Source organism: Cnephaeus nilssonii, assembly GCF_951640355.1.
Source record: "Cnephaeus nilssonii genome assembly, chromosome: 16".
Classification (NCBI taxonomy): Eukaryota; Metazoa; Chordata; class Mammalia; order Chiroptera; family Vespertilionidae; genus Cnephaeus; species Cnephaeus nilssonii.
In genome coordinates this window covers 16,880,811-16,905,079 of record NC_137087.1, presented here as the reverse complement: position 1 = coordinate 16,905,079, position 24,269 = coordinate 16,880,811, and the positions used below count along the sequence as shown (strand labels likewise).

Genomic DNA, 24,269 nt, shown 5'->3' with positions numbered 1-24,269 from the left:
TAACCATATTAAGTAACCATTTAGATTGATAATGAATTCCTACTTCATCATATTAACTTTTTGTCTTGCCCCAAGTCCCTGTCTGCACCAGATATGTTCACCAGTGAATTTATGATCTCCTCAGCTCTTTGTAAATTCTCTTTTCTTTGGCAGGAGAAATGAGCTTTGTTCAGCAGCTCCAGCCAATGTCTGGCAGGTGCTCACTCTTCCAGGGAATTGAGCAGCTGTACATATCTCCTCAATACACAACCACCTGTGTTTCCATCCATTTCTTGGCAGAGTTGATAATCCTTTTGGTGAGCCCCCAGCAGATGTTGGGACTCCCCCCCCATCTGGGAGGATGACCACCCCTGGAGAACTCTGCAATTCACAGGAACCCCTTGTGGCTCTGTCTGTCATTGTGGATTCTTGCAGATATTTTGTGTTTTCAGAATTGATTTAGTAGCAAAAGGCCTTTGCCTCTATATCATTTCATTGTTTATTCATGTTCTACTGTCAGTTTCAGGGATCCAGTTTAGCTGAGGCAGCTGTACCTTGAGGAAACCATGCCTTTTTTTTCATGTTACTGCCTTTTCACAGGGTTTCTTTCTGTCGTTTATTCTCCCCATTTCAGTTGAGCACTTCCATTGCCCTGGCTTACTTTCTTCTCTGTTATCCATCTTGGTGCATTATTTTTCATTCCTGGGTACTCAGTAGACATGATATTTTCTCTCTGAAATACAGTTTTACTTTGGATTCTTTTTTTCTGAATTGTTCAGACTGGAATGTATTGTTCTGCCCCACATTTCTCTTTAGCTCTGGTCTATAATGTCTTGCATTGTATTTGACACAGGGAGTGTCATACATAGGTTTCTGGCATGAGTCAGTCGTCCCCTCTCAGACTAGCGGGGCCCACTACTTTTTCCCAAGGCTGATCAGAGAACACCGGTAACTCCAGCTGTGTCTTAGGAATTTGTAAAGCCCCTCTCCCTGGGTATATCAGGCTCTCTTTTGGCAAGCTTGAAGAAGGGTCATGTTGCTGGGAAGATTGGATGTTAGTTCTTACTAAGGGTAGGCACAGGGTTTCTCTACCTGGGCACTGTTCACATTTCAAGCTGGATATTCTTTGTTGCAAGAGGCTGTCCTGTGCATTGTAGGATGTTTAGCAGCATCCCTGGCCTCTACCAACTAAATGCCAGTAACACCACCATCCCTCCTGTTGGAACAACCAAAAATGTCTCCAGGTGTAACCCATGTCCTCTGGGGGCAAAATCACACACAGAGGGAAAGCTGAGTGCAAGTTCTTGTCCTTCCTGCTGTTAGTCTTGGGATGTGACCCAGCGAGCCCCAGCCAGACTGAGACAGCAGAGCTGTCCGCACCTGAGGCTTACCTGATGTCACAAGTTCAGCTTTCCTTTTGGCTCCTTCCTTGGTGCCTTGTTCCTTTCTTTTAACCAAAATAAAGTGAAATCACTGTCTCACTGTTTCCAGAAGGACAGAACACATTGTGGCTTTTAAGTAATTGTTAAATAAATCAGCATGAATCCGCCCGGGGGGCTGAAGCTTTCGTAAATGCAGGGGCTTCCTTAAGGGTAAGAGAATCAGTGTTTCCAGTTGCTAGGCTGGTAAAATTGGTGTGCTGTTTCAGGGCAGATGCTTTGGGACTGCACAGAGGTGAGAGGGGGAAAGTCAGAAGCAGATTTGTAAAATTTATTCATAAAAATAATTGAAGAAATTGGATTGGATAAGAACCAAGGTCCCTATTCTAGAATCTAAGTTAATACTTAGAGTACAGCATGTCGGAAATTTCTCTGAGCAGTTTCCTAAGTATCTTGAAAAGAAATAAAGAATAATCACAGATGACTACTTGCCTGTCTTCTCTATCACTCTTGAGAGCCTGCCACATCAGACCTTTCACATCTGGTAAGATTTGGCTTCGGCATTGTCATCTCTGTTTTTCTGGTTCACAGATACATCTTTGTCCTTTTTGTAATGTACTACCATTTCCAACAGGACTACGTTCCCAAATACATAAAAACTTACTTTAATTAAAGAGAGAATTGTAGCCTCTGTACCCGTTGCCCATATTTGATTATGTTGCTATGTGTGGGACCTAGGTTTCATCCAAGGGAAATAGTTATATGAAGTCTAAAAATAATTTGTGCAATATGAGAACCTGTATGGTCCACAGGAGACTCAAGAACAGTGAAGTTCATTGTTAAAGAGCTCTGGTTAGCAAATATCCATTTCCCCTAAGAGAAGTGCTGGGGAAATTTTTCTTGAATCTGCTGTGATTTCTGTTTTCAACAAGTAACTACATTTGATCAAAGAAATTGGCATCTGTGCTTAGCCTCCTGTCTATAGCCATCAGTATCACAGCTTGATTCTTTTATTTTGAAGGGAAATAGACTGTAATCATTGTACTTATTGTAGGTTGAAATTCATCTCACTTTCTCTGTAAGTATTCCCAACATAGAAATTTTATCTTTTCCAATTATATTTAAAATGATGCTTGGGATAAAACCAAAATGGAAGCCTCTTTTGCTAATCCTCACTTCTGAAGAATCAGAGTAATACATTTCATTTATTTTATTTTTATGTGAAGCCCTTTTGTAAACAACATAAAGTGTAACTTACTTGAACAGTATTTTGATCTGTTTACATTTCTTTAGTTCAGGTTTACATGGTTCAAACAGAAAGGACATGCCTGATCATTTTTTACTCGTAATAAATTGCAAATAAAAATTACTCCTTTGTTAGTGGTTTGGCCTTTCTTCAGGTAGCTTAAAGAGAAATTTAAGCTATCTTATACCCCAATTTAAGAGAAAAGGTGGAGTTCTGATTTGCCAAGTGACACCTATATTCTGTTTAACTTGATACTTGTTTAATGGAGTGTTTTAATCTCTCCGTTTGGGATTTGGAAATAAAACTATGTACTTTCCAAACACCATATAAAAGAAACAATTTTATATTGAGTGGTATTTTTATGATAAATAATGTTGTCTGTTTCTCTTTGCTAGGTTGATGGGAATATGAGCAAAATTTATTGCCAAAACCTTTGCTTGTTAGCCAAGCTCTTCCTGGACCACAAAACGTTGTATTATGATGTCGAGCCATTCCTTTTTTATGTCCTTACAAAAAATGATGAAAAGGGCTGTCATCTGGTTGGATACTTCTCTAAGGTAAAACAAGAGCCAGTATGACCTTCATTTTCTTTTTCAGAATGTTTTTGGTAGAGCCCAGTTCTTTGAACAGGGCTTTTTTATCACTATAATTTGAATAAGTGACACATGTTTCTGAAAAGCTTAGGTTCTTGTTCATAGCTCATTTAAAAAACAACAAAAACAATCAACATCATGCCTAGGACGTGTGTAAAGGACCTCAGCCCTGCTTGCTGTCTTGATTATCAGCATCCACGTAACGTCATAATTGCAGCTGCAGACCACCTCGCATCTTTGATTTTCTGAATGTTAAGCTTATTTTCTTTTTCCCTCTAAGTGGTGTCAACATGAAGATTTCCGTGTAATTAATGTAGCATTTAAGAGATAATTCTCATCTCTTTTCATTGCATTCCCTCTGTGGTTATCAGTATCTCTGTGAATGGGAACATTGGCATTTGGACAGTCAAGCTGATGCAATGACTAGTGGCACTCTTTCATCTCTTGTTCTCTCGACTATTGTTTTAAGATCTAAAACAGTATCGCCTTTAAAAGGCCTGAGTATCTCCAGTTGTTAACATAGGGAAGCCTTGCTGTATTGAGTGGATGTCATTAGTCTTTTTCGCTCATTCAGAATGATTTTTTCACATTCTTCTGCTCAAAGACTTCTGAGAAACAACTCATATACAATGAAGGAAAACTGAGTTTGGAGATACTTACCTGGCACTGACCTGAACTATTCTTAGGCACCTCTGAAATAGTTTAATGTGCCAGGATGGTAATATGAGACTTCCAGGAAGAAGGTATAAATGATCAAGACCCTGTGTTGTTGTTTTTTTCTTTATGATATATTTTTTCATATTAGGTGATAAGTGAATTGTAATGACTCTGCTCTTACATAATATAAGTGGAATGCTTTATACAAATGTTATTTTCATGGAAGATCAAAAGGTAGAATATATATAAAGATCCTTTACAAACTGTAGTTTTTCTAAATTTAAGAATCAGTATAAAGACCACAAACAAAAATGCTAGTAAATGACAGCACTCATGGGAAACTGCCTCGATGTCTTAATCCACATATTTGGTAAAGCTCTAAAATGAAAAAGAAGGAAGTTTATTTGTGCATTACAGATTCAAAAGATGACAGAATCAGCACAGAACTTTAAATAGGAAATCTATTTATATAATTTCTAAAACACCCTATCTTTTCTATAGGTAAGTAAAGATCTTTTTCTCTGAAAAGTTAAAAAGAATAGAGGAGATGATTGTCCTTCCTATAGAACTCGGTGTTCTTTCAGTATATCTGTTTAAACATAGATGCTTAATGCTGCCTGTTGCCCCTGCCCTGCCTTGTCTCGGACTGGCCTCTGGATCTACGGTTGGTGGTGACTCTTATTGTTTGAGTCTCTGCCTCTTCCTCCAGGGCCCCACGTTTTGCTCAGAACAAACTAAACTTTTCTCATTTTGTCACAGTTTCTGTTATAGTATAGCAGCAACTACTGTCATTTCTTACCATCTTCGGAATACTGGTATTTTTGGCAGTGTAGTGAAACAAAAATTCATCTAAAAATAACCATGTTGCCCGGCCAGTGTGGCTCAATGGTTGAGCATCGACCCGTGAACCAGAAGGTCATGGTTGGATTCCCGGTCAGGGCACATGCCCTGATTACAGGCTTGATCCCCAGTAGGGGGCATACAGGAGGCAGCCGATCAACGATTCTCTCTCATCATTGATGTTTCTATCTCTCTCTCCCTTCCTCTCTCTGAAACTTAAAAGACTAGCTACAAATCAAACCATACTCTAACGTGTCAACTGGAATGTGAAGGACTATGGCCCTTTGGAGTTATCCTTAAACCAAATTTTAGAGGTTATAGCCATAGAATGGCCAAGATGACCTAGAAAAGTTCAGTGTAAATTATTACATGCATGTGACTATCCAAGCACATAATAGATTGCTCTAAACAGGAGGGAACTAAGGTGCAGTTATTTTATCTAAAGATTAGGATTAGGTGTGTACTAACATGTATTGGGGTGTGGGGATTATTCTTGAGTTGGATTTCAAGAAGTCTGCTAGGAATAGGAAGGAATCTTCAGCATAAAGAGAAGAATGACATCAAGGGTGAATTCTTTTAATCCACTGTACATCTCTTTTTAGATAGAATGACCCATTTGTCTAACTTTGCAAAATAGACTAATTATTTGAATCTTTGCCATTGATGTTCACATTCAGAGATGGATAATCCTGCTTCTTAGGAAAACTGACACGTATTATTTCTTCCTCCTCATTTCTTGGACTCCACAGACAGCTACAAATGTGCAAAAGTTGGAAGCACATCTTTTTCACAAAGAAAACTTTAATTCTGCCCTGTAGGGGTTTTTCCACAACCATTTCCTGTGATCTTTCAAACAGGTTCATTAAAGAGCTGGGTGTTCTGAAGCAATTCTTTGATGTGGTTAGTACCATTTGTGGTCAATCTTATTGGTGGCTTATATTTGGCCAGAGCATTCACAACCTCAAAAGCCTTTTCCAGATCTTCTCTGTGTAGGTTTTGGCGGCTTCTGTGTACTCTGCATAAAATACTGCCGCTCTGATGCCGCATCCCATGAAACTGCAAAGTCTTCCTTAGCTATAAGAACATACTCTTCCCAGCCTTGCTCTTGGTTTCAGGCTCTTGGTAATGTTTTGGCCTCATTTTGTTTGGAGGCTTTGGGGTTTCTTTTTGCTGCTATCGCTTTTGTTTTGTATTTCTGGCTTGAAATGCAGATTAATTATTTCTTTAACTTTTTACTTTGACTTTTTATTCAAAGGAGAAATGTATTGGTGCAAACCTACCCACACACATACTATTTTAGTTTCACTGGGGCATTTGCTCAAAGGCATAAGACAGATTGCTGTTGTGGAGTTGTACATTATTTAGCAAGGTGGCTGGCTAAGTCCTAACTGACAGCGCCGGGTGACTCTGGATTCCTCCCCCTCCCCCCCCCCCCCCTTCTTCCAAGTTGTTTTGAGCAAGGAAAGCATTTCTTCCATACTGTCTGTGTCATTTCATTTGGCTCATATTTCCTTGGATTCTTTATTCATATTTTATGGTACTGGCTTCCAAGAATAAAGACATGATTGAGAAACATGCCTGGAGTTGATGGTTTGTCGTTAGCTGATGGTTTGATGGATTAACAGTAAGATTATTCTGCTTGATCCTCACCTAACACTTTGGCTCACCTTCGTGGACTGTTGTACAAGGCCAGTGGCAGGTGCAGGGAATGGCCCACTCCAGCGGAGTCTGACATACTCGATCTGTTCCTCCCTCCCTCCCGCAGGAGAAGCTTTGCCAGCAGAAGTATAATGTCTCCTGCATAATGATCATGCCCCAGCACCAGAGGCAAGGATTTGGACGGTTTCTCATCGATTTCAGTAAGTGAAGTGCTTCCTTTACTTTCATACCCAGCGAGCTGATAGCAGTTAAAGGAAGAGTAACATAAAACTTTGTTTAACCTTCGTTGTTTTTATCAATAGGTAATGGTTTTTCTATTTATATTTACATAGGTTAGAAAATCTTCCTCAAGTGAAAAATTTACTGCTGCTCACTTATTGTACTCCAGGAAATTGAGACTAGATCTCTCAGCAGTGCCGCCCGCTCACAAAGCCATTACCCTGAATGAACCGGCAGAATTGCATTCCATTCCATGGTGTTCATGCTCATTAGCACCAAAAGAGGCAATTATTTGCGATTAAAACTGAAGAAAGTGTTATTTAAAAGGATATTCAGCTTTCTAAAATGTTGCCTATAATCTTGTACAGTACAGAGCAGGGGAGGGATATTTCTCTTTAGAAAAACAATTCTTTAGGTAGCCTGTTCTTTGAGCCTCCACAGTAGAAATAACGATCTTGTTTTGTTCACTTCTCTTTTCTGTTAGGGAAATTATTATAGTGTTTGTATCTAGAAGTTGCCCAAGAAATATTTTTTATACACATTCATATCTTTTGAGTCCCCTCAATTAAAACTGCAAAAATATATAAAATTGTGCACAGGATAATGTAAGAAAAATGTAGTGTTTTTCTCTTTTATATTATGTTGGTTGTGTAAATGTAGTGTTAAGGCTACACTTGGAGAATTGATTCAAAATATCCAGATAACACTAAGGCCATGGATGCCGTGATAATAGTTATTTCTGACGGCGTAAAAATCTGTCACTGGGAACTGTGTGCTGCTTCTTTACCAGATTGTAGTTTGTCTGATTTTGAACCAAAAGAAGAAAATTTCAGGAAATTGTATAATTTTCATAAAGTACATCAAATGCAAAAACCACAGTGTAAATGTGCGCAAGGAAAATCATGGAGAGATAGGTTGAATATATATCTACATTATTAGATATTGAAATATTAAAGTCTGGGTGTAAAATAATGGTAGATCAATTTTGAACTGATTGTGTGATGTATTGACATTGAAGGATAGTTTTTTTAAGTATTTTTTATTGATTATCTCTGAATTTTGGGGTAACATTTATATTTATTAATTCATTACCCTCATCTTATCTATTCTTTCCTGATGTAGTCTTCCCAGGGAGGCCATCTTACAGGAGTTCCCATTTTCATTTCACAGAGTCCTAGCTGTAAGCAGGTCAAAGAGTAAATCCAGTGGTCTTGTTCTGAAGTTTTGTGGCCAGCATTCATAAGTTGCTCATAAATATTAGAATTTCTGATATGCATAGCAGCCATTCAAGACTTAAACTGTTGATGGTTTACGTGCCTAGCGAATAAGGCAACTCCTTAGTTCAGTGTTCAAGGTCTTCCAGCGTCTGGTTGCACCTGTGGCTTTTTTGTCTACTACCTGGCTCCTCGAGTGTTCTCAGACTCCCCTTCTTGGTCTCTGCAGTCCCTTCCCTGGAATGAGCACGGCCAGCCTGAGAGCCTCTTCCTTTTGACCCCACCTCCTAGTTTCAGCTCATTGCCTCCTGGCTCTGTATTGTGGCCCTTAGACGCAGCCCACCCTTTTGTCCTAATCGTGGATGTGTTATACTTCCAGTTTACTGTAAACTCCTTGAATTCCTTCTTCTTTGTCTCCGGTAGGACAGTGCACGCAATAATCTGCATTAGTTTTGTATGCTTGTTGATTTGAATTGGATCTTCAAAGGGATAGGGTCACTGCCCACAATAATTTTCTACCTAAAATTGAAAAGGGACTGGGACTTACCAGGTAAAAATGCACATCTCCAGATACAGAAGCATCTTATTTGTACCACATGGTCTAATATTGAGGCCTTCTTCAAAAGGAAACAACCCAGGAAAAAAGACATTACCGTCAACTACTAGATCTCTATGTCAGCCATTTTTGTGAAAACTCTATTAGAGCCTACACTGTATTTTTAAACGTGAACTGGGAAACACAATAGGACCTTTCTGGATGGCTCAGGGCCAGCATGATGAATGCCATCCGTTAGGGCGTGTCCAAGCAGTGCAGTGCTGAGGGTCTAATTTTAGATTTTCTCTTTTCTATGCCGTTGGCGTTGCCCCTACACTGGAGTGGATTAAGGAGTGTGGTGAATGATTTGAATAACGTTGAGAGGGGATTGGTGTTATTCCTTCAGAGAAGAGATCAGGGGAAGAATTTTATAGCATTCAAAGAAAATTGGAAGTAGTGTAAAGCCAATAGAAATCTAATTTAAAACAAAACAAGATGCCTTGCCTACTAAGGTTTTAAAGAAGATAGAGTAGGCTGCTGAAAAAAAATGGATAGCATTGTATGCTTTGGAGTTTCTTAAAATAATAGTAGATAAATATCTTCCTGGAACAATTTAGATCCAGTCTTTTGCAGAAGAAGGAGTTAAACCCCATGACCTCCCAAAATCCTTGTCAGCCTCATAATTCGGAAATCAGGGTAAAACAGATTAACCTGGATTACGGGTTTTCTAAAATCTGCTGTTAAAGGGACCTTTTAATGGTTATATTTATTTTATTTCTACTTTGTACATAAGCCTGAGGGTCTGTGGTCAGGGGATGTGTTTTCAGTAATTCAATAAAAGTAAGGCAGGAAAAATCTTATTTTGTCTATAGCAGCTGCTAGTTCAGGAAGCTGAAACTACTTGCACACTTGCACACTGGCTCATAGGCATCAGTGAAATACACTGTGTCTCCGTAAAGAGCTGTGAATCCGTGGCTTTGAACACTTCTCCAGGCCAGTCAGGGAGGTGGAGTGGTCATCCACCAGTCCCGATGCTGCCCTTGGGACAAGTTGTCTCTGTCTTCCTAGGACAGCTTGTCTGGGATTTGCAGAGTTTGGCCAGAGTGACTAGAGGACACCACCTCCCAGCCTGCTCAAACCACCTCCTGGGTTTTGTGACTCTTTGCCCAAAACTTAAGTGCGTTGAGGAAGGTGTGACTGTCATGGGTCAAAGCTGATATCACATGTCTTTCTCCTGGATCCTGAGATTCCTTCTTTCTCAGTCAGAAATTTTTAAGGATCTCCCCATCTCTGTCTTCACACGCACGCACATGCCATGCATGTACACATACATATACCCTACCTTTCATCCCCAGCAGAGAAGCCGCCTTCCCACAAAACCTGTGGTTCCTGCTTCGAAGCCTCCCAAAGCAATAGCTGCCCTTCTCCAGGTACTGCTGGGTACCAGGCTGCCCGCGTGTTCCCTGCCGAGCTGCCCGGCAATGCCCTCTCCAGCTCACTAATTTTTCCTTTAATTTTAAAATAATTTAATACAGACAAAAGTTACAAAAACAGTACCAAGAATTCCCAAATACTCTCCATCCAGATTTCTCAGATGTTACCATTTTATCATATCTGCTTTCTGCTTTATTATTCTCAACTTCCCTCCCTCTCATTCCCCACCTGCTACATCATTTAAAACACACACACACACACACACACACACACACACACACACACACTCAAATACAAATTCTTTATCTGAATCATTTGAGAGTATTTAGCAGAACTGTTGCACCTTTAGGCCTAAATGTTTTAGTGTTTTTCTAAAAACAGAGATACTGTCATGCAAAACCACAAATTATCAAAATCAAGACATTAATGTTAATTCAGCACTATTATCTAATCTTCTTCAAATTTCGAATGGGCCAGTTTTCATGAATGCCCTTTCAAGGAAGGAAACGTTTCTGCCTCTAGGATCACATGTTGAATTTCATGATCAATTGTTAAGTCTCTTGAGTTCTCTGGAATAGCAAGTCAGTCATTTTTGGCAGATTTTTGTGGTAATGGGTGTGTTTTTTTTAACCTTGACATTGTTTCCTTGACTTATTTTCTACAATGTCCCTCAATTTGGTCGTCTGATACTTCCATGATTAGATTCAAATTACACATTTTTTGGCAGGAATGCCACAAAAGTGATGCTGTGTACTCAGTGTGCCTTAGCAAGATCACATAATTTAGTTGTCCCATTACTGCCTTAAGGTGGTACCTGCTAGAGTTCCTCATTATAAAATAACCCTTTTCTCTTTGTAATCAGTAAATGGCTGGTAAGAAGACACATTGGAATTTACTGTGGTAGTTACCAAATGGTGACTTTCAAATTCCATTGTTTCTTCTACTTATTAGTTGATATTTACTGTAAGGAAGAGCTTTCTTTATTAATTTTTTAATTCAATAACTACTCATTTATATAATTATGGACTCAAGGATTTTTTACTTTATTCTGTGGTTTATAACTTGTTGCTGCCATTATTTATTTTGATATTCAAATTGTCACAGATTTATTCAGTAGGAACTGCTTCAAGCTGCCTCCTGTGTCCTTCTGACCTTTGGGTACTTCCTTACTTTGCAGTACAGCATGATGTTCCGGATCATCTTGTTCTTTTCCTGACCTAGCTGTGCAATCACCCATTTCTCCTAAAGGCCTTGGTTTTTTATCGTGGGAAACAACATCGAAACCAAGATCTGGGCATTTAGATGTGCTTTATTGCTATTGGCATGTCACTGTGTGTAGGCCTTCTTAGGGGATAAAAGTAGGAAATTGTGTGTATGTGTGTGTACACACATGTGTACTTACACATGTACATATACACACACACCTATCGTAAGTTAATACTGTAATGCTGTATTTCAGACTAACGCCACCACAAGGTTTTATTCTATCCTCCTGTTTCCATATTTGTAACTCTGATAGTGAGAAACCCAGCTTCCGTTATCCACAGTCTATTTACATACATGCTCAACCCTAAAATACAACATTAAGTTGTTCCAGAATTGGTAACTCATTCCGCCGTGAAAAACAAACCTCCTAACTCACTACTGGTCAGCATTTCTATACAGATGGTCTCCGACATAGTGATGGTTCAACTTACAGTTTTTTGACTTTACGGTAGTGGGAAAGCAGTATGCATTCAGTAGAAAACATACTTTGAATTTAGATCTTTTCCAGGGCCAGCAATATGCTTGCTGTATGATACTCTTGATGCTGTGCGGCAGCAGCGAGCCGCAGCGCCCCGTCAGCCACGCAGTCACAAGGCATACAATCGATATTCCACAGTGACTGTTGTGAGCATCTTTTTTTTTTTTTTTTTTTGATATTACGTTCTGAGCACATCTAAGATAGGGCTAAGTTATGATGTTCGGCAGGTTAGGTATATTAAATGCACTTTCAATTTATGATATTTTTAATTTACAATGGGATTTATTGGGACATAGCCCGATTGTAAATGCAGGAGCATCTATAAGTTCTTTTTTTACTTTACCCTGATTGTATTTAGTCACAATAACAGTGTTCAAATGTTACTTGGATTAGTTCTTTTTATTTTTAATATAACTACTTTTCAGTGTGGTTAGTATTCATTTGAAATACAGTTAGGCTTATTTGTTTCTGTTATCCACTTCAGTTTTTTTGTTGTTGCCTTTTGAAGAGTATAAAACATTAAATGATTTTCCAAAGTTACAACTATATTAAAGACTATACTTAGAGAAGTGTCATCCCCTCCTCCATTTCCCCCACCCAGGGCCGTTCCCCACCGCTTCCTGCAGGTCGCCAGTCTGTTCGGTTACGTCTGTGTGTAGATGTGTATTTTCTAAATTCTCTTTCTGTCCTGCACAAAAGGGTAGCATGCTGTAGATAGTGTTTTACATTTTGCTTTTTCCACTTAATATATCCTGGAAATCACTCCATAGGATTTTATAGAGATCTTCTTTTCTTCTACAGCTGCATAGTATTCCATTGTGTGACGCTCATAATTTATTCACTTACTCTCCCAAGTATAGGCATATGGTTTGTTTCCAATATTTCACACTTTTAGAAGTGCTGTAGTGAGTAGTCTTGGGCATATGTTGACTGATATATACTTAGGTAGCAGTTATAGTCTGCTTGGCGGGGCAGTGGGTAAGCAGATAATGAATTGTTTTTTACCAAAGCCAGAAAGCTGCCCGGAGAGGAGGGTGCAAACCCATCCTCCATGGCTGATCAGGGGACACCCAGGAGAGGCAGCTGATTGAGCAGTAGGCCACAGAACACTGCCAGTTTGTGGTGAAAGAAGCTGGCATCATCACTTACTTTGTCTGATTCTAAAGGAGATAATGCAGGAATATGAGAAAAGTTACTTCATTCGTTTTTTTACCTTTTCATCCAACCTTTGTTGATTGGAGCACCCTCGTCTACACTCTGCTCAACACCAGTGACAAAAATGAAGGAGGCACAGCTCTTGCTGGGTGGTCAAGTTCCCTGGCAAGTCAACACTTGCTGGACAGGATTTTATACAGATGGAGTCACAGGAAGGTGAAGCGAAGACATTCCAGGGTGAGGGAACAGGTGTGACTATGTGAGGAAAAATGTCAGATGCATAGTAGAAAATCACTGCAAAAGTTACTCCGGGTAATTTAAATGCTTAGATATTACCCAAAAATAAACACACAAGACATTTAAAAAGTAGAAGAAAGGATCTACAATTATTTATCTGATCTTTGGATGGCCAAGAACATCCTAAGCATTTAAAGCAATGAAAGAAATCACAAGAGAATATGCAGATGGGCTTGACTACATACAAATGTAAAACTTCTATGTAGTATAAAGTACTAATACGTAAAAGCAAATGTAATGGGAAAGATGTTAGCAACACAGCAGTATTTAAACAAATATAAAGGAAAGATCTGACAGTGTTAAAACAAACCCTCACAGAAAAATGAGTAGAGGGGCGAACGCAGACTATGCAGGAGAAAACCACGGACGGCAGCACCGCTGCTGGCATTTCCGCGCCTGGTCTGTGCCAGCCACTCCGCTGAGCGTAGTGCCGGCTCCTCCACCCTCCCAGCAGTGGTGGAGAGGGTGCTGGTAGCCTCGCTCATGCAGTGGGTGCAGAAACTGAGCCACAGTTACCCAAATAACAAGTAGCTTGGCTGCAACTGAATCCCGAGCACTGGACTCCTGGCTACACCACCACAGTCTTTCAACTACAAATGGCTAATTAAAATGTAAAAACATGATTGGTGACTTAAAAATGCAGATGCACATAACTGCAGGATTACAATTTTTTGCCTACCAAAGACTTTAAAATTTCCCCAGGTCTAACCAAGCTGGCGTAGGTAGGCGCTCTATATTTATACTAGAGAAAGTTTAAATTGGTAGAACTTCAACAGTCTGTATAAAAAATGCTTTAACACTTATTTTTGAAAAGAATTTATTCTAAGGAAGTCAACATACTTTAATCAGTCATCATACTTAATATAGCAGCACTGTTTTGCATATTTATTTTTTTAATTAGTGGACTTTCCTTCCTTCTTCCTCCCCTCCCCCAGTTATAGCAATATAAGCTCATAGTAGAAAGTTAGATAAACATAGCTATAATACCAAGAGAAAATGAAATCCCCCAAGTGCTGCCACTCAGAGAGTTAATGCTTTGTTCTTCAGTATCATTATTTACAATTTAAGAAAAAATTGAGACAGCCTCAGTGTTCAAAGGTAAGAGAGAACCACTCCCCTGAGAAAATTATGGTATCTCTATATAATGTAACATTATTCGCCATTAAGAATTATATTCTGAAGGATTTTAATAAAATAGGAAATTGCTTATGATAAATAAGTGGCCCACAAAATTGTATATAGAATATGTTCTCAATTATGTAAAAAGTATATGCAAAGAAAGGAAGGGAATACATTTCCAGATTATCTGTAGAATTAGAATTACAGGCAATTTTTATTTTCTTCTTATTCATACTTTTTGCTGTAACTTGAAAGAAATTGAATTTAAGAAGCAAGAGTCTATGAAGGCCTGACCCAGGGCGGAGGCGGTAACAATGCATGGAAATAGGGAGGTGTTTCCTGTTGTTCTGCAGCAGGGAGAGCTCTGCCGGGTGCTCAGTGAGCTCTGGTTGAATGAATGAATGGACTGAGCGAAGAAAGGTAGTGAGTGCAGCTTTGGTCACGTTGCCTTCACTGATTTTAGACACCCCCCATGCAGCTTTCAGTGGAGGTCAGAGCTCAGCCGGGGTCTGAATTTCAAGGAGCTACTGGGAGTCATGGGCATGCAGTGGGGCTCGAAACCACAGGTGGATGAGGACAGCCCAGGGAGAGTGGGGAAACAGCGCTGAGAATGGAGAGCTTGGAATTCCAATGTTTAAGGGGGTCATAGAGGACGAGGAAGTCACCAAGGAAACTGGAAAGTCACCAAGGAAGTGGGAAGAGAATCAGGAGAGAATTGTGTCAGGGAAGCAGTTGTGTCAGGGAAGCTAACAGGTCATCATTTCAATAATAGTCATAGTCACAGCAAACATTTCTACAGCACTTGCTCTGCGTCAGGCACTGGTCACCTGAATTATACACTTTAACTTACTTAATTGTCTCAAAGACCTTGGAAGTAGGTTATTGTTAAGCATCTGGAGTGGAGGGGCACAGAGACATTAAGAAACTTGTCTATTGCATGTGGAAATATGTCTGCTCCTCATTCCTTTGGGAGCAGGAATACCTCCATAACATGCTACATTAAAGGAGTTCTCAGGGCTGCCAACCTTACAGTAGAGGTTGAGTAGTAGTATATTTCTCCTACATAGAAGAGAGAGAGAGAGAAAAAAAAAAAGGAGAGAGAGAGAAAGAGACTTGTCTAAGATTACCCCCCAGCCAGTGTTCAGGGCCTCGGAGAAGAAGGTTAAGATAAGATGTGAGCAGTATACTTTAGAGGAACTGGTTTAAGTGGAATTTAAAGAATTGAGTTCAAAAAGCTCCACCAACCAGGTATGATTGTTTTTTGTTTTTAAGCTAGAGAAAATGGAACATTGATGGAAAGAAGAAAGGGAAGTAGTGATGGAGAAAGATTAAGGAGAAAACAAAAAGTGATACCCACATGGGTTGTTTATTACAAATTCCAAAGAGGCATTTGATGAAATTCTTCATCTTTCCTAATGTAAAATAATCAAATATACCACCTAGATTTATAAGAATTCTGAATCTTATATTAACTTTTTCCTCTTTGTTTCAGCCTTGGATTAATTTTAGGTAGATGACAATTGGGTCCAAAAGTCTTCAAACTCACAACTCTAGTTTTTTGTGACTAGCATGCAAACGACAAGCTTATCAATTACATAAAATATCCAGTTAACTGTACATTCAGGCATTTTTTAAATTAGTGCCTATTTATTTGTAAACAAATCATAAAATTTTGTAAGCAGCTTTTTAAATTCAGTATTAAAATGTTGTGCAATGTCCCGGGTTGTCCTTCCTGGAGAGCTACCTGGAGGAAGTGGGAGTAACTGCATGAATTAGGCACTCATCAGGCATTCCCTTTGTAGACGTTCCCTATGATCTCATGTTGAGGGGTTTCACCTTGGCTTTCATGCCGTCTGTTCCTGCTTCAAACTTGAGTTTGTACTTAGTGTGTGCTGCTAGGTGGGTGCACATGGCCCAGTGTTGTGCCTACAAGTCATGAACTTGGTCATGTCCTCAGTGTGGTTAGCAGGGTCCTTCCATTTGTTCTCTTTTCTTAAAAATGGCTGATGCGCGCACAACTGGATTTAAGAAAAGGAGGATATACAGTAAGCTTTTAAAGAAAGATGCTTCTGGGTACAATTTAACATCGTAGTCCATAAGCCAAGCATCAAAGGTAGGTTTTGAGGACATGCTACATAACTGAAACACTCTGACTCCCTGTGAGGAGTTAAGCAAATGGAATGAAGCTATAAATTTGACGTGTGGTATTTACCTCCTTGTGCAATTTTTATTTAATAATTTTGTCTTTTTTCAGTGGCACTGATCATAAAAAAAATGCTCTGGACTGAGTAAGTGCTAAGTCATTTAGAAAATGGCATATGTCCTTCATATATGTATTGTTCCCTGTCCATCTCCATCACAAAAAAAGAGCTTCCTGGGGTAGAGACTTTGTTCTCTGCTTCAGGCTCACTTCCCGGAAGAGCTTGGACTTAATAGGTTCTTATTATTTGTTGAACAAATATTAAATGAATTACCATGGGAAGAGCTTTCTTAATGTACTCTCTCTTCTCACATGTGATTCTTAGGGAAAGAATTTTATTTTCTTAGAACATAATCAACGAGCTGGGGTTTGCTTCCTTCCAAATGATGCCGGGTGTGCCTGCCTTCTTTAAAGGTCTGGCATTTTTGCTCAAGTGCAGCCTCTGTCCCAGGATCATTTAAGTCGCAATCAGGAGGAAGGTTGTCATTATCCACACACCTCGGGCAGAGAAAGAGCTGTGACAGAATTCACATTTACACACTTGGTTGAAGAGACACTTACCTTTTCCTAGTCTTATCAGATAATTCATTTCCTCATGCATTTATTTGGGAAGGAAAATTCTAACTTCAGTCTTGAGGAACTGTCAAGAAAGCTGCTCTCTGCATAGCTTTCCCAGCAGCTATTCTCTCTGGGTGAGCGCAGCCGAGGCAATCATTAAAGAATAATGAGTTCCGCTTTTGAAATGGTGCTGGAGTCCTTCACAGCCTTTTCTGCGCTAGGAGCCCCTCCCCCAGCACCACCATGACACTTGTTGGAAGATGGACCGGCAGCTGTACCCTCAGCCTTTCGCTGGGTATTGGAAGACATGTTTTGACCTGTGTAATCATGTGTAATGATGACATGTATTTTAATAGAATTCTAGCCTAATATAATAAGGAAAACGGCTATTTTTCCTTATTTTCTCATTATAATACGTTGTACTAAAAGCCTTGTCATTGCTGTTTTATTACATTGGACTGAAGAACAATATATTTTAATATGATAAAGATAATATCAGGTTGAAAGTTGAGCATTCAGTGATTTATTCAGAGGTTGACTGTTACTGAATGCATTGAAATGAGTTATATGAGGCAGTGCGGCTAACTATGTGTCTTCTTCTTTAACTAAGCTTGTCATAAATAAGAGCAAATAATAGCTCTTATAGAATAGTTTGTATTCATTGCTTCAATGAAAACATTGTAACTCTGAAACATACAGTCTGCTACTACCGTTCTGCCTTGCATAGCTCAGAATTTTTTCACATTTTGGTATACAAGTGGACTTCCCCCCCCCTCCCCCCCCCCCCCCCCCCCACACACACACAAACCTTTTGTCTGCTTGGATTTCTAACACTGACCAGAATTTGCAATGAGCCATTTTTAAACCCACTACTGGGCACATTTCATTCATGCAATTAGTCTGAAAAAAAAACTAATCTTCAGCATTAAATGGAGCCTTAGCAATGCCATCATGAGGGCCAGGTGTTCACTGCTGAACTCCAAGCCCTGAGCATGGTGCCAGGCATGTAGTGGGTGTGCCCATAAAAGGTTTGGTGAGGGAGTAAATGATAACACCTACCAGGTTCATCCCAACCAGCTTGTGGCAGAATTGGTGCCAGCTCCCAGATCTCATCTGTCTTCATTTTTTCATTTATTTTTTCCTTTGCCCCTTCCTTCAGTAAACACAGACTGTGCCAGGGTCAGCATAGGGGATGAGACCATAAGGATAAACGGTCCAGTCCTTGCCCACAACGTAGTGGACAGTCAAACACAGAGGATTCCTTGCAGCCAGACGAGGCTGCGTGAGCGGGACACACGGGGCGCTGCCAGTGCAGAGAGGGAATGCTCCCAACTCTCCATTTTCCCGGGTAGGAAAGCATCTTCCCATTATCAGAACAAGATCAAGAAAGGTTTGCTCTGATTGGTGGAATTAGTGCAATACCTGGTTTAGGAACTATTCCCCTTCAACCTATTTCCAGCTTATTGTAGACATGTTATGTTTGAAGTAGGATATTCTAAGATAAAAACCTCCTCTCATGATGGCATTTCTGAACACATTTATAATTTCAGCTAGTTGTAAGGTTTTTAAAAAATATTTTGTTTGGGTAAAGCAAAGGATTTTCTTCAGTTTGTTTAGAATTATGTCAGGAAAATACTAGTTAGGAATCTGACTCTTTTCCTTCCCACAGGTTTATGGTTAACATACTTTTCCTCTACTATTAGTGCTACATTTTCATGTTTACCAATATAGAAACCTCTGTTTTGTAATTATTTATATTGAGTGTTGCTCTGGATTAACATTATATAGGAGCTCCTTTTTCAATAAAATTGTTTTAAATTAATGTTTATAAAGTACTTAAAACAGTTGAGTGGATTAAAGGCAATTCAGTTATGCATGTAACCCATTTGTTCATATTGAAAAAAATATGCAGTGTGATTATACAGTAGAAAGTATTTTGGGGGGGTGGATAATAATAGCAGGTCAATTTTTATTGTGCGCTTACTAAGTGCCAAGTACTATTCTAAAGTGATTTATATGTAGTAATTCACTTAACTCTCATTATAAACATTTGAGGTATAGAAACTTGAGACACAAGGAGATTATGCAGTTTGTATCCCAGCAGACTGGGGAATTCAGGTCCCAGAGCTTCACATTTATGGGGACATTTATGTAGAGGGGATGTAAGAGTGGAACTAGTAAACCAGTTGTAATGCTGTTGCAATATTCAGGCAAGATGTGATGGTGGTCTGAACCGGGAAGGTGTCATAGGGCAGGGAGGCTGGGCTGTGATCACTTCATTCTGCTCTTCATTAATACAGTAGTTGTATGTAGTGGAAAAAGTGTTGCTGAAATCTTGAGAAAATGAATACAAGTAGATCTCACTTTACACAATATATTTTCATATGCCCTTTGGGGGGCGGGAATTGAATTATCATTTAAAATGAAGCAGCGAATTTGTTCAGTAAAAAGGTGCGTTTCTTTTCATACTAGGCAGCAAAGAGGCAAAAATGATTAGGGTCTTGTCAGAAGGATGCAGGATTCAACTTGAAGAGGCTCCCACTGGACAATAAACATAATAATTAGATAAGAATTACAATTGATTGAAACATCAAATGTTTAAACTCACATGTTCATAATGATATTTAAAGACAAATTTATGGGATGATAGGAACCAATTCATTACCCTGAAAACTGGTAAATGAACCATTTAAGCTGCCTTTCCTGTATGGACTGTACCACTAGGTAATCAGATAATCAATGAGGGGGGGGGCTTTTTAAAAGAAATGTATTCCAGCTAACAAATGAAATCAAAATGATAGAATTAAAACATTACCATTTTGTAATTCTGCCAATGAGTTAATGGATCTAGACATTGAGCATCAATAGTAGTAAACATTGCAAAAAGGGGACAGCCCAGAATGACGTGCTTCCTGGTGAAGGAACATACCACACCTGTAGTCTTGCCAAAGGATCAACCGAGTCTGGATCCAGCAGCTGTTTTGCAGGAACACAGAGGGAAAAGGAACAAATTACACTGCATTGTGAGTATGCAATCGGCATACTCCAGACTGGAAATGCTATAGGTCAAATGTCCCCAGTTCATTAACAGAGAAATTATAAGGAAAAGAAAGGGGTGGAGGGAAACCCATAAATGAAAAGAGACTTAAAAGATATATACTGTAGTGCCTGAGGATATTTTGTTGAAAAAAGTCAGGATAGTGGTTACTTATGAGGGAGAAAGGGGTGGTTGGGATGGGACAGTGGTCGGCAAACTGCGGCTCGTGAGCCACATGCGGCTCGCGAGCTGAGGTTTGCCACTCTGTTGATTAATGAGTTTGCCGACCACTGGGATGGGTCAAATGGAAGGTTTTCGGGGTAGATGGCAAACTTCTATGTCTTGATCCTGGTGGTGATTACAGGGTAGTTGCTTTATAATAATTCATTAAGCTGTATATATGTTTAGTGTAGTTTTCTGCATCTGTGTCTTATTTTTATTGTGGTTTTTTTTTTAACAAAATGGTGTTCTTAAAATGGAAGGTCATACCCTATGATATCTGACTTAGAACTTAGATTTTTGTAACTCTTAAAACTGGAAAACTTTTTTGATTTAGTGGTGGTATTATGTTATATTATATTATATTATATTATATTATATTATATTATATTATATTATGTTATATTATGTTATATTATAAAAATTTGTGCGCTCAGGGGAGAGGGGTCCCTCAGCCCGGCCTGCACCCTCTCACAGTCCGGGAGCCCTCAGGGGATGTCCTACTGCCGGCTTAGGCCCACTCCCCACAGCTGCAGTCTGGCCTCCCTCTTCAGGAGGCGACCAGGTGGACGGCGCCAGCCCGCTACCCCCCATTGCTGTCCCCTCCCTCTGCCCACTGGCACACGCCTTGGCTGGCCTGGCGCTGCCTGCTCGTTGGCCCCACCCCCCGCCGACTGGGTTTCTACCATTTGGTCAATTGGCATATTACGTTTTTATTATATAGGATTATATTATATTTAAACAACACAAATTTAATCTCTTACAGTCTGCACACCAAATTCTAAAACAGATCAGCAGGGCTGGTTCCTTTTGGAGGCTCTAGGGGAGAATCTGTTTCCTTGCCTTTTTCAGCTCCTAGAGGCTGCCAGCATCCCTTGGCTCACAGCCCCTTCCTCTATCACTCCATCTTCTTGCTTCTATGGTCACATCTACTACTACTGACTCTGACCCTCCTGTCTCCTATTGGGAGGACACTTGTGATTACCTTGGGCCCACCTGGATCTTCCAGGATAACCTCCCCATCACAGAGTCCCTAACCACATCTACAAAGTCCCTTTTCCCATAGAAGGTAACATATTTATGGGTTCTGGAGATTAGGAACCTTTCTGTGAAAGCATGCAGGTAAAGAAAGGACTGTTTTGTTGTTTAAAATTATTTTTATTGATTCAAAGAGGAAGGGAGAGCCGAGAGAGAGAGAAACATCAATGATGAGAGAGAATCACTGATTGGCTGCCTCCTGTACACCCCCTACTGGGGATCGAGCCCAAAACCCCAGCATGTATCTTGACCGGGAATCAAACCATGATTTCCTGGTTCATGGGTCGATACTCAACCACTGAGCCATACAGCCAGCAGGAAAGGACTGTTAATTCTCCCTATACCCTCTCATGGGGTCTTTCACCTCCAGGAATGGGGAAAAGTTGGGCAGGGACCTTTTTCATACGCAAAAGATGGCTTTTTCCTCTGCCCCTTCCCCCCAATACCCACACGCTGACCTTACATCTGGGCTGGAAGATCCCACCTCAATGACATCAGGACTCGGATGGGAGGGAGAGGAGCTACATATGCCTACTTGGCTGTTGTTGGGGATGAACAGAGCAACCACAGAGGGCTTCGTGATGACCCCAGTTCCACCTGAGTGCTTGGCCTCCACACCCCTCTCAGAACTCGTTAAAGAGCTCTTGTCTTTGTGATTTACAAACACACCCTAACATCTTCAGACACCTTTACTGCTTTAAGATCAAATGTGAGTACAGGGATATTTGATATACTGGCACCAACTCCAGGTCAGACTTTGCAGAACCAATTCTATGTGAAGGAAATGTACTGAAACTTACTAGAATCATATCCTTTCAAGTGTGGAGTCTACTCCATTAGAGGATAGCATTCCTGCAAATTCTGTGTCCACTCCTAAACCTAGAGAAACATACTGGAAGGATTGTATGTTGACAGAATGGCGATAAAATAGAGGATTCAGACAAGGATTGTTCATGCAGAATAGAGGTGGACTGAAGAGGAAATATGGGACAGAGGCCAAAGAGATAAAGAAAAAATGCTGCAATATTGGCACTTTTCTTGTTTGTTTTCCCCTCCCTCCCTTCCCTTCCCTTCCCTTCCCTTCCCTTCCCTTCCCTTCCCTTCCCTTCCCTTCCCTCCTCTCCCCTCCCCTCCCCTCCCCTCCCCTCCCCTCCCCTCCCCTCCCCTCCCCTCCCCTCCCCTCCCCTCCCCTCCCGAGAGAAAGCAAAACTGGCAGATACTGTAAGGGTAGGAAATTGCCCTTCCTTCTTCCTAGAAGGGTGAATATTCAGTTCTGATATTTGAAATAGATCATTAGGCACTGAAAACAATGCTTACAGAAAAGGTGTTAGAAGTTAGATTTAAGAAAGGGAAAGAAAAAGTGTAGTGTCTTGGAATATGCTGAACTGAGATTCTGCTAGTTGTTTATTGCAAAATAGGCTTCCTTCTGCTTAAGATGATTCTCTGTTCATAGATGAGAAGTCCTACCCTGTGGTTTGCCCAGTGTTGGAGCTTTTCCCCATGAATTTAAAGAACTTAATGAGATTTCCCCCCTACCAAAGCAGAAGATGCATTGGAAGCCTCTGACAGCTTCTACCCCCGCAGCTTTTCCATTGCATCCAGTTAAAAACTTGCAGACCATAATGAATGTTTCTAGAGAGGAAATAAAGTGAATGACGCCTGTGAATTTGTTTTAAATGTTGTTTATTTTACCAAATAATTTAGGTAAATCATTCTTGACAAATAAGAGGACTCATCAGTTTTTGTTAATACTTCGGAGCTTTTCAGAGGATTACTTTGAAATAGCCCCCTGCCAACTTTTCATAAATTAGGCATAACCTTTCTTTGACCTCATCACACATAATTAAATAGTTGTTGAAGGTTTAGGACCAACTAAAAAGCGATTCTGTATCTCATTCTCCATTCTCTTGCAAAATTATACAGGAAGTTTCTTTTGGTTCTCAAGCAGGGTAATTACAAGAGACAGTTACATAATTTACAGTTTCAATCTGCTCATCCATAATCACACACTTCCACCGAGTGGTATATGCCCCCATGAGTATCTGCGTTGTACTTTGATTTGTAAATGATGATTGCAATGTGATTGATTGCTTGCATGTAGCATATTGAATTGATTCTTAAAAAATGAACTTTAGCTGTTAACATGTCTATTTGAGTTCCTGTTATTTACGTAGTTTGTGGTTCTTGTGTTTAGCAGTTGCATACTAGTTAACAAATTAAACTCCCAGAGCTTTTTTTCTTATTAAATTTGGAAAATGGAGCATATATATATATTTTCTAGTTAGGTTGTATATAGATATACAACCTAACTAGAAAAGTGCCTACAACAGGGTGGGCACTCAGCTTTGGAACACGTTACTAAACCATTGCAATCCTTTGAAAGCTGAATGCAGATTCTTTGACTAACAGCGACCACACAGTAAAAAGACTCACAGGGATGTTAGTATATGGTGACAAAAGCTGTACTAATATTAATGTATCATTACTGAAGTCTCAACTCTAAATACTGCCAGTCTTAGGGAGCCTATCCAAACAGCGGACTTCGAGAAAGGTACAGTATCACCTACTAACTGAAAGGGAGGTAATTGATATCTCTTAATACTGCTAGTGGTGATCCTTTATGTGATTTTGTTTTCCCAACAGCTAACATCTAACTGTAGCCAATTTGGACCTTAAGATTCCTGCAGCATTAAAGGCTAGGTGCTTACACCTATGTAGCTAGTCCCTACACTGAACGCCTCATTTCACCCAGCCTGCGCGTGTGCTGCCGTCTGTCAAAGTGGGCTCATCGGCAGCCCTGTGGGGACAGTACCGTTTACTGCCAGAGGCTTTTTGCCTCAAATCCTGCTTGAAAGCTTATGGGAGATAAATAAAAAATAAGTGAAAAGAGAAGTTTTCTATTTCTGCGGATAAGTGGAATAGGATTGTTTGTCTAGATGACCCGAGGACAACTAGAGGTAGTTTCTCTACCTTATATTTTCAACATTAGTTGATCAATCAGATTGGGTGATGGGGCTGTTCTTTGATTTTAGAATGTTATGTCAAACACTGACAAATTTCCTTTTAAAATGTACTTTGAAAACAAAGAAAAATCTTAGATTTCTATTTCTCCCTTTTTCTGTCTTCAGCCTTGCCACATGAAAGCTC

At 39.9% G+C, this 24,269-nt stretch overlaps 1 protein-coding gene across 5 annotated transcripts in view; it reads left to right on the top strand.

Annotated features, from left to right (window-relative positions):
* Positions 1 to 24,269, top strand: part of KAT6B (lysine acetyltransferase 6B) — a 172,522-nt gene that overhangs the window by 129,415 nt on the left and 18,838 nt on the right. For all 5 annotated transcript variants that reach the window (XM_079793046.1, XM_079793048.1, XM_079793045.1 and 2 more), the window contains 2 exons: positions 3,000 to 3,161; positions 6,460 to 6,553. In XM_079793046.1, coding sequence (XP_079649172.1) covers positions 3,000 to 3,161; positions 6,460 to 6,553 — 256 coding nt within the window. The remainder of the gene's footprint in view (positions 1 to 2,999; positions 3,162 to 6,459; positions 6,554 to 24,269) is intronic.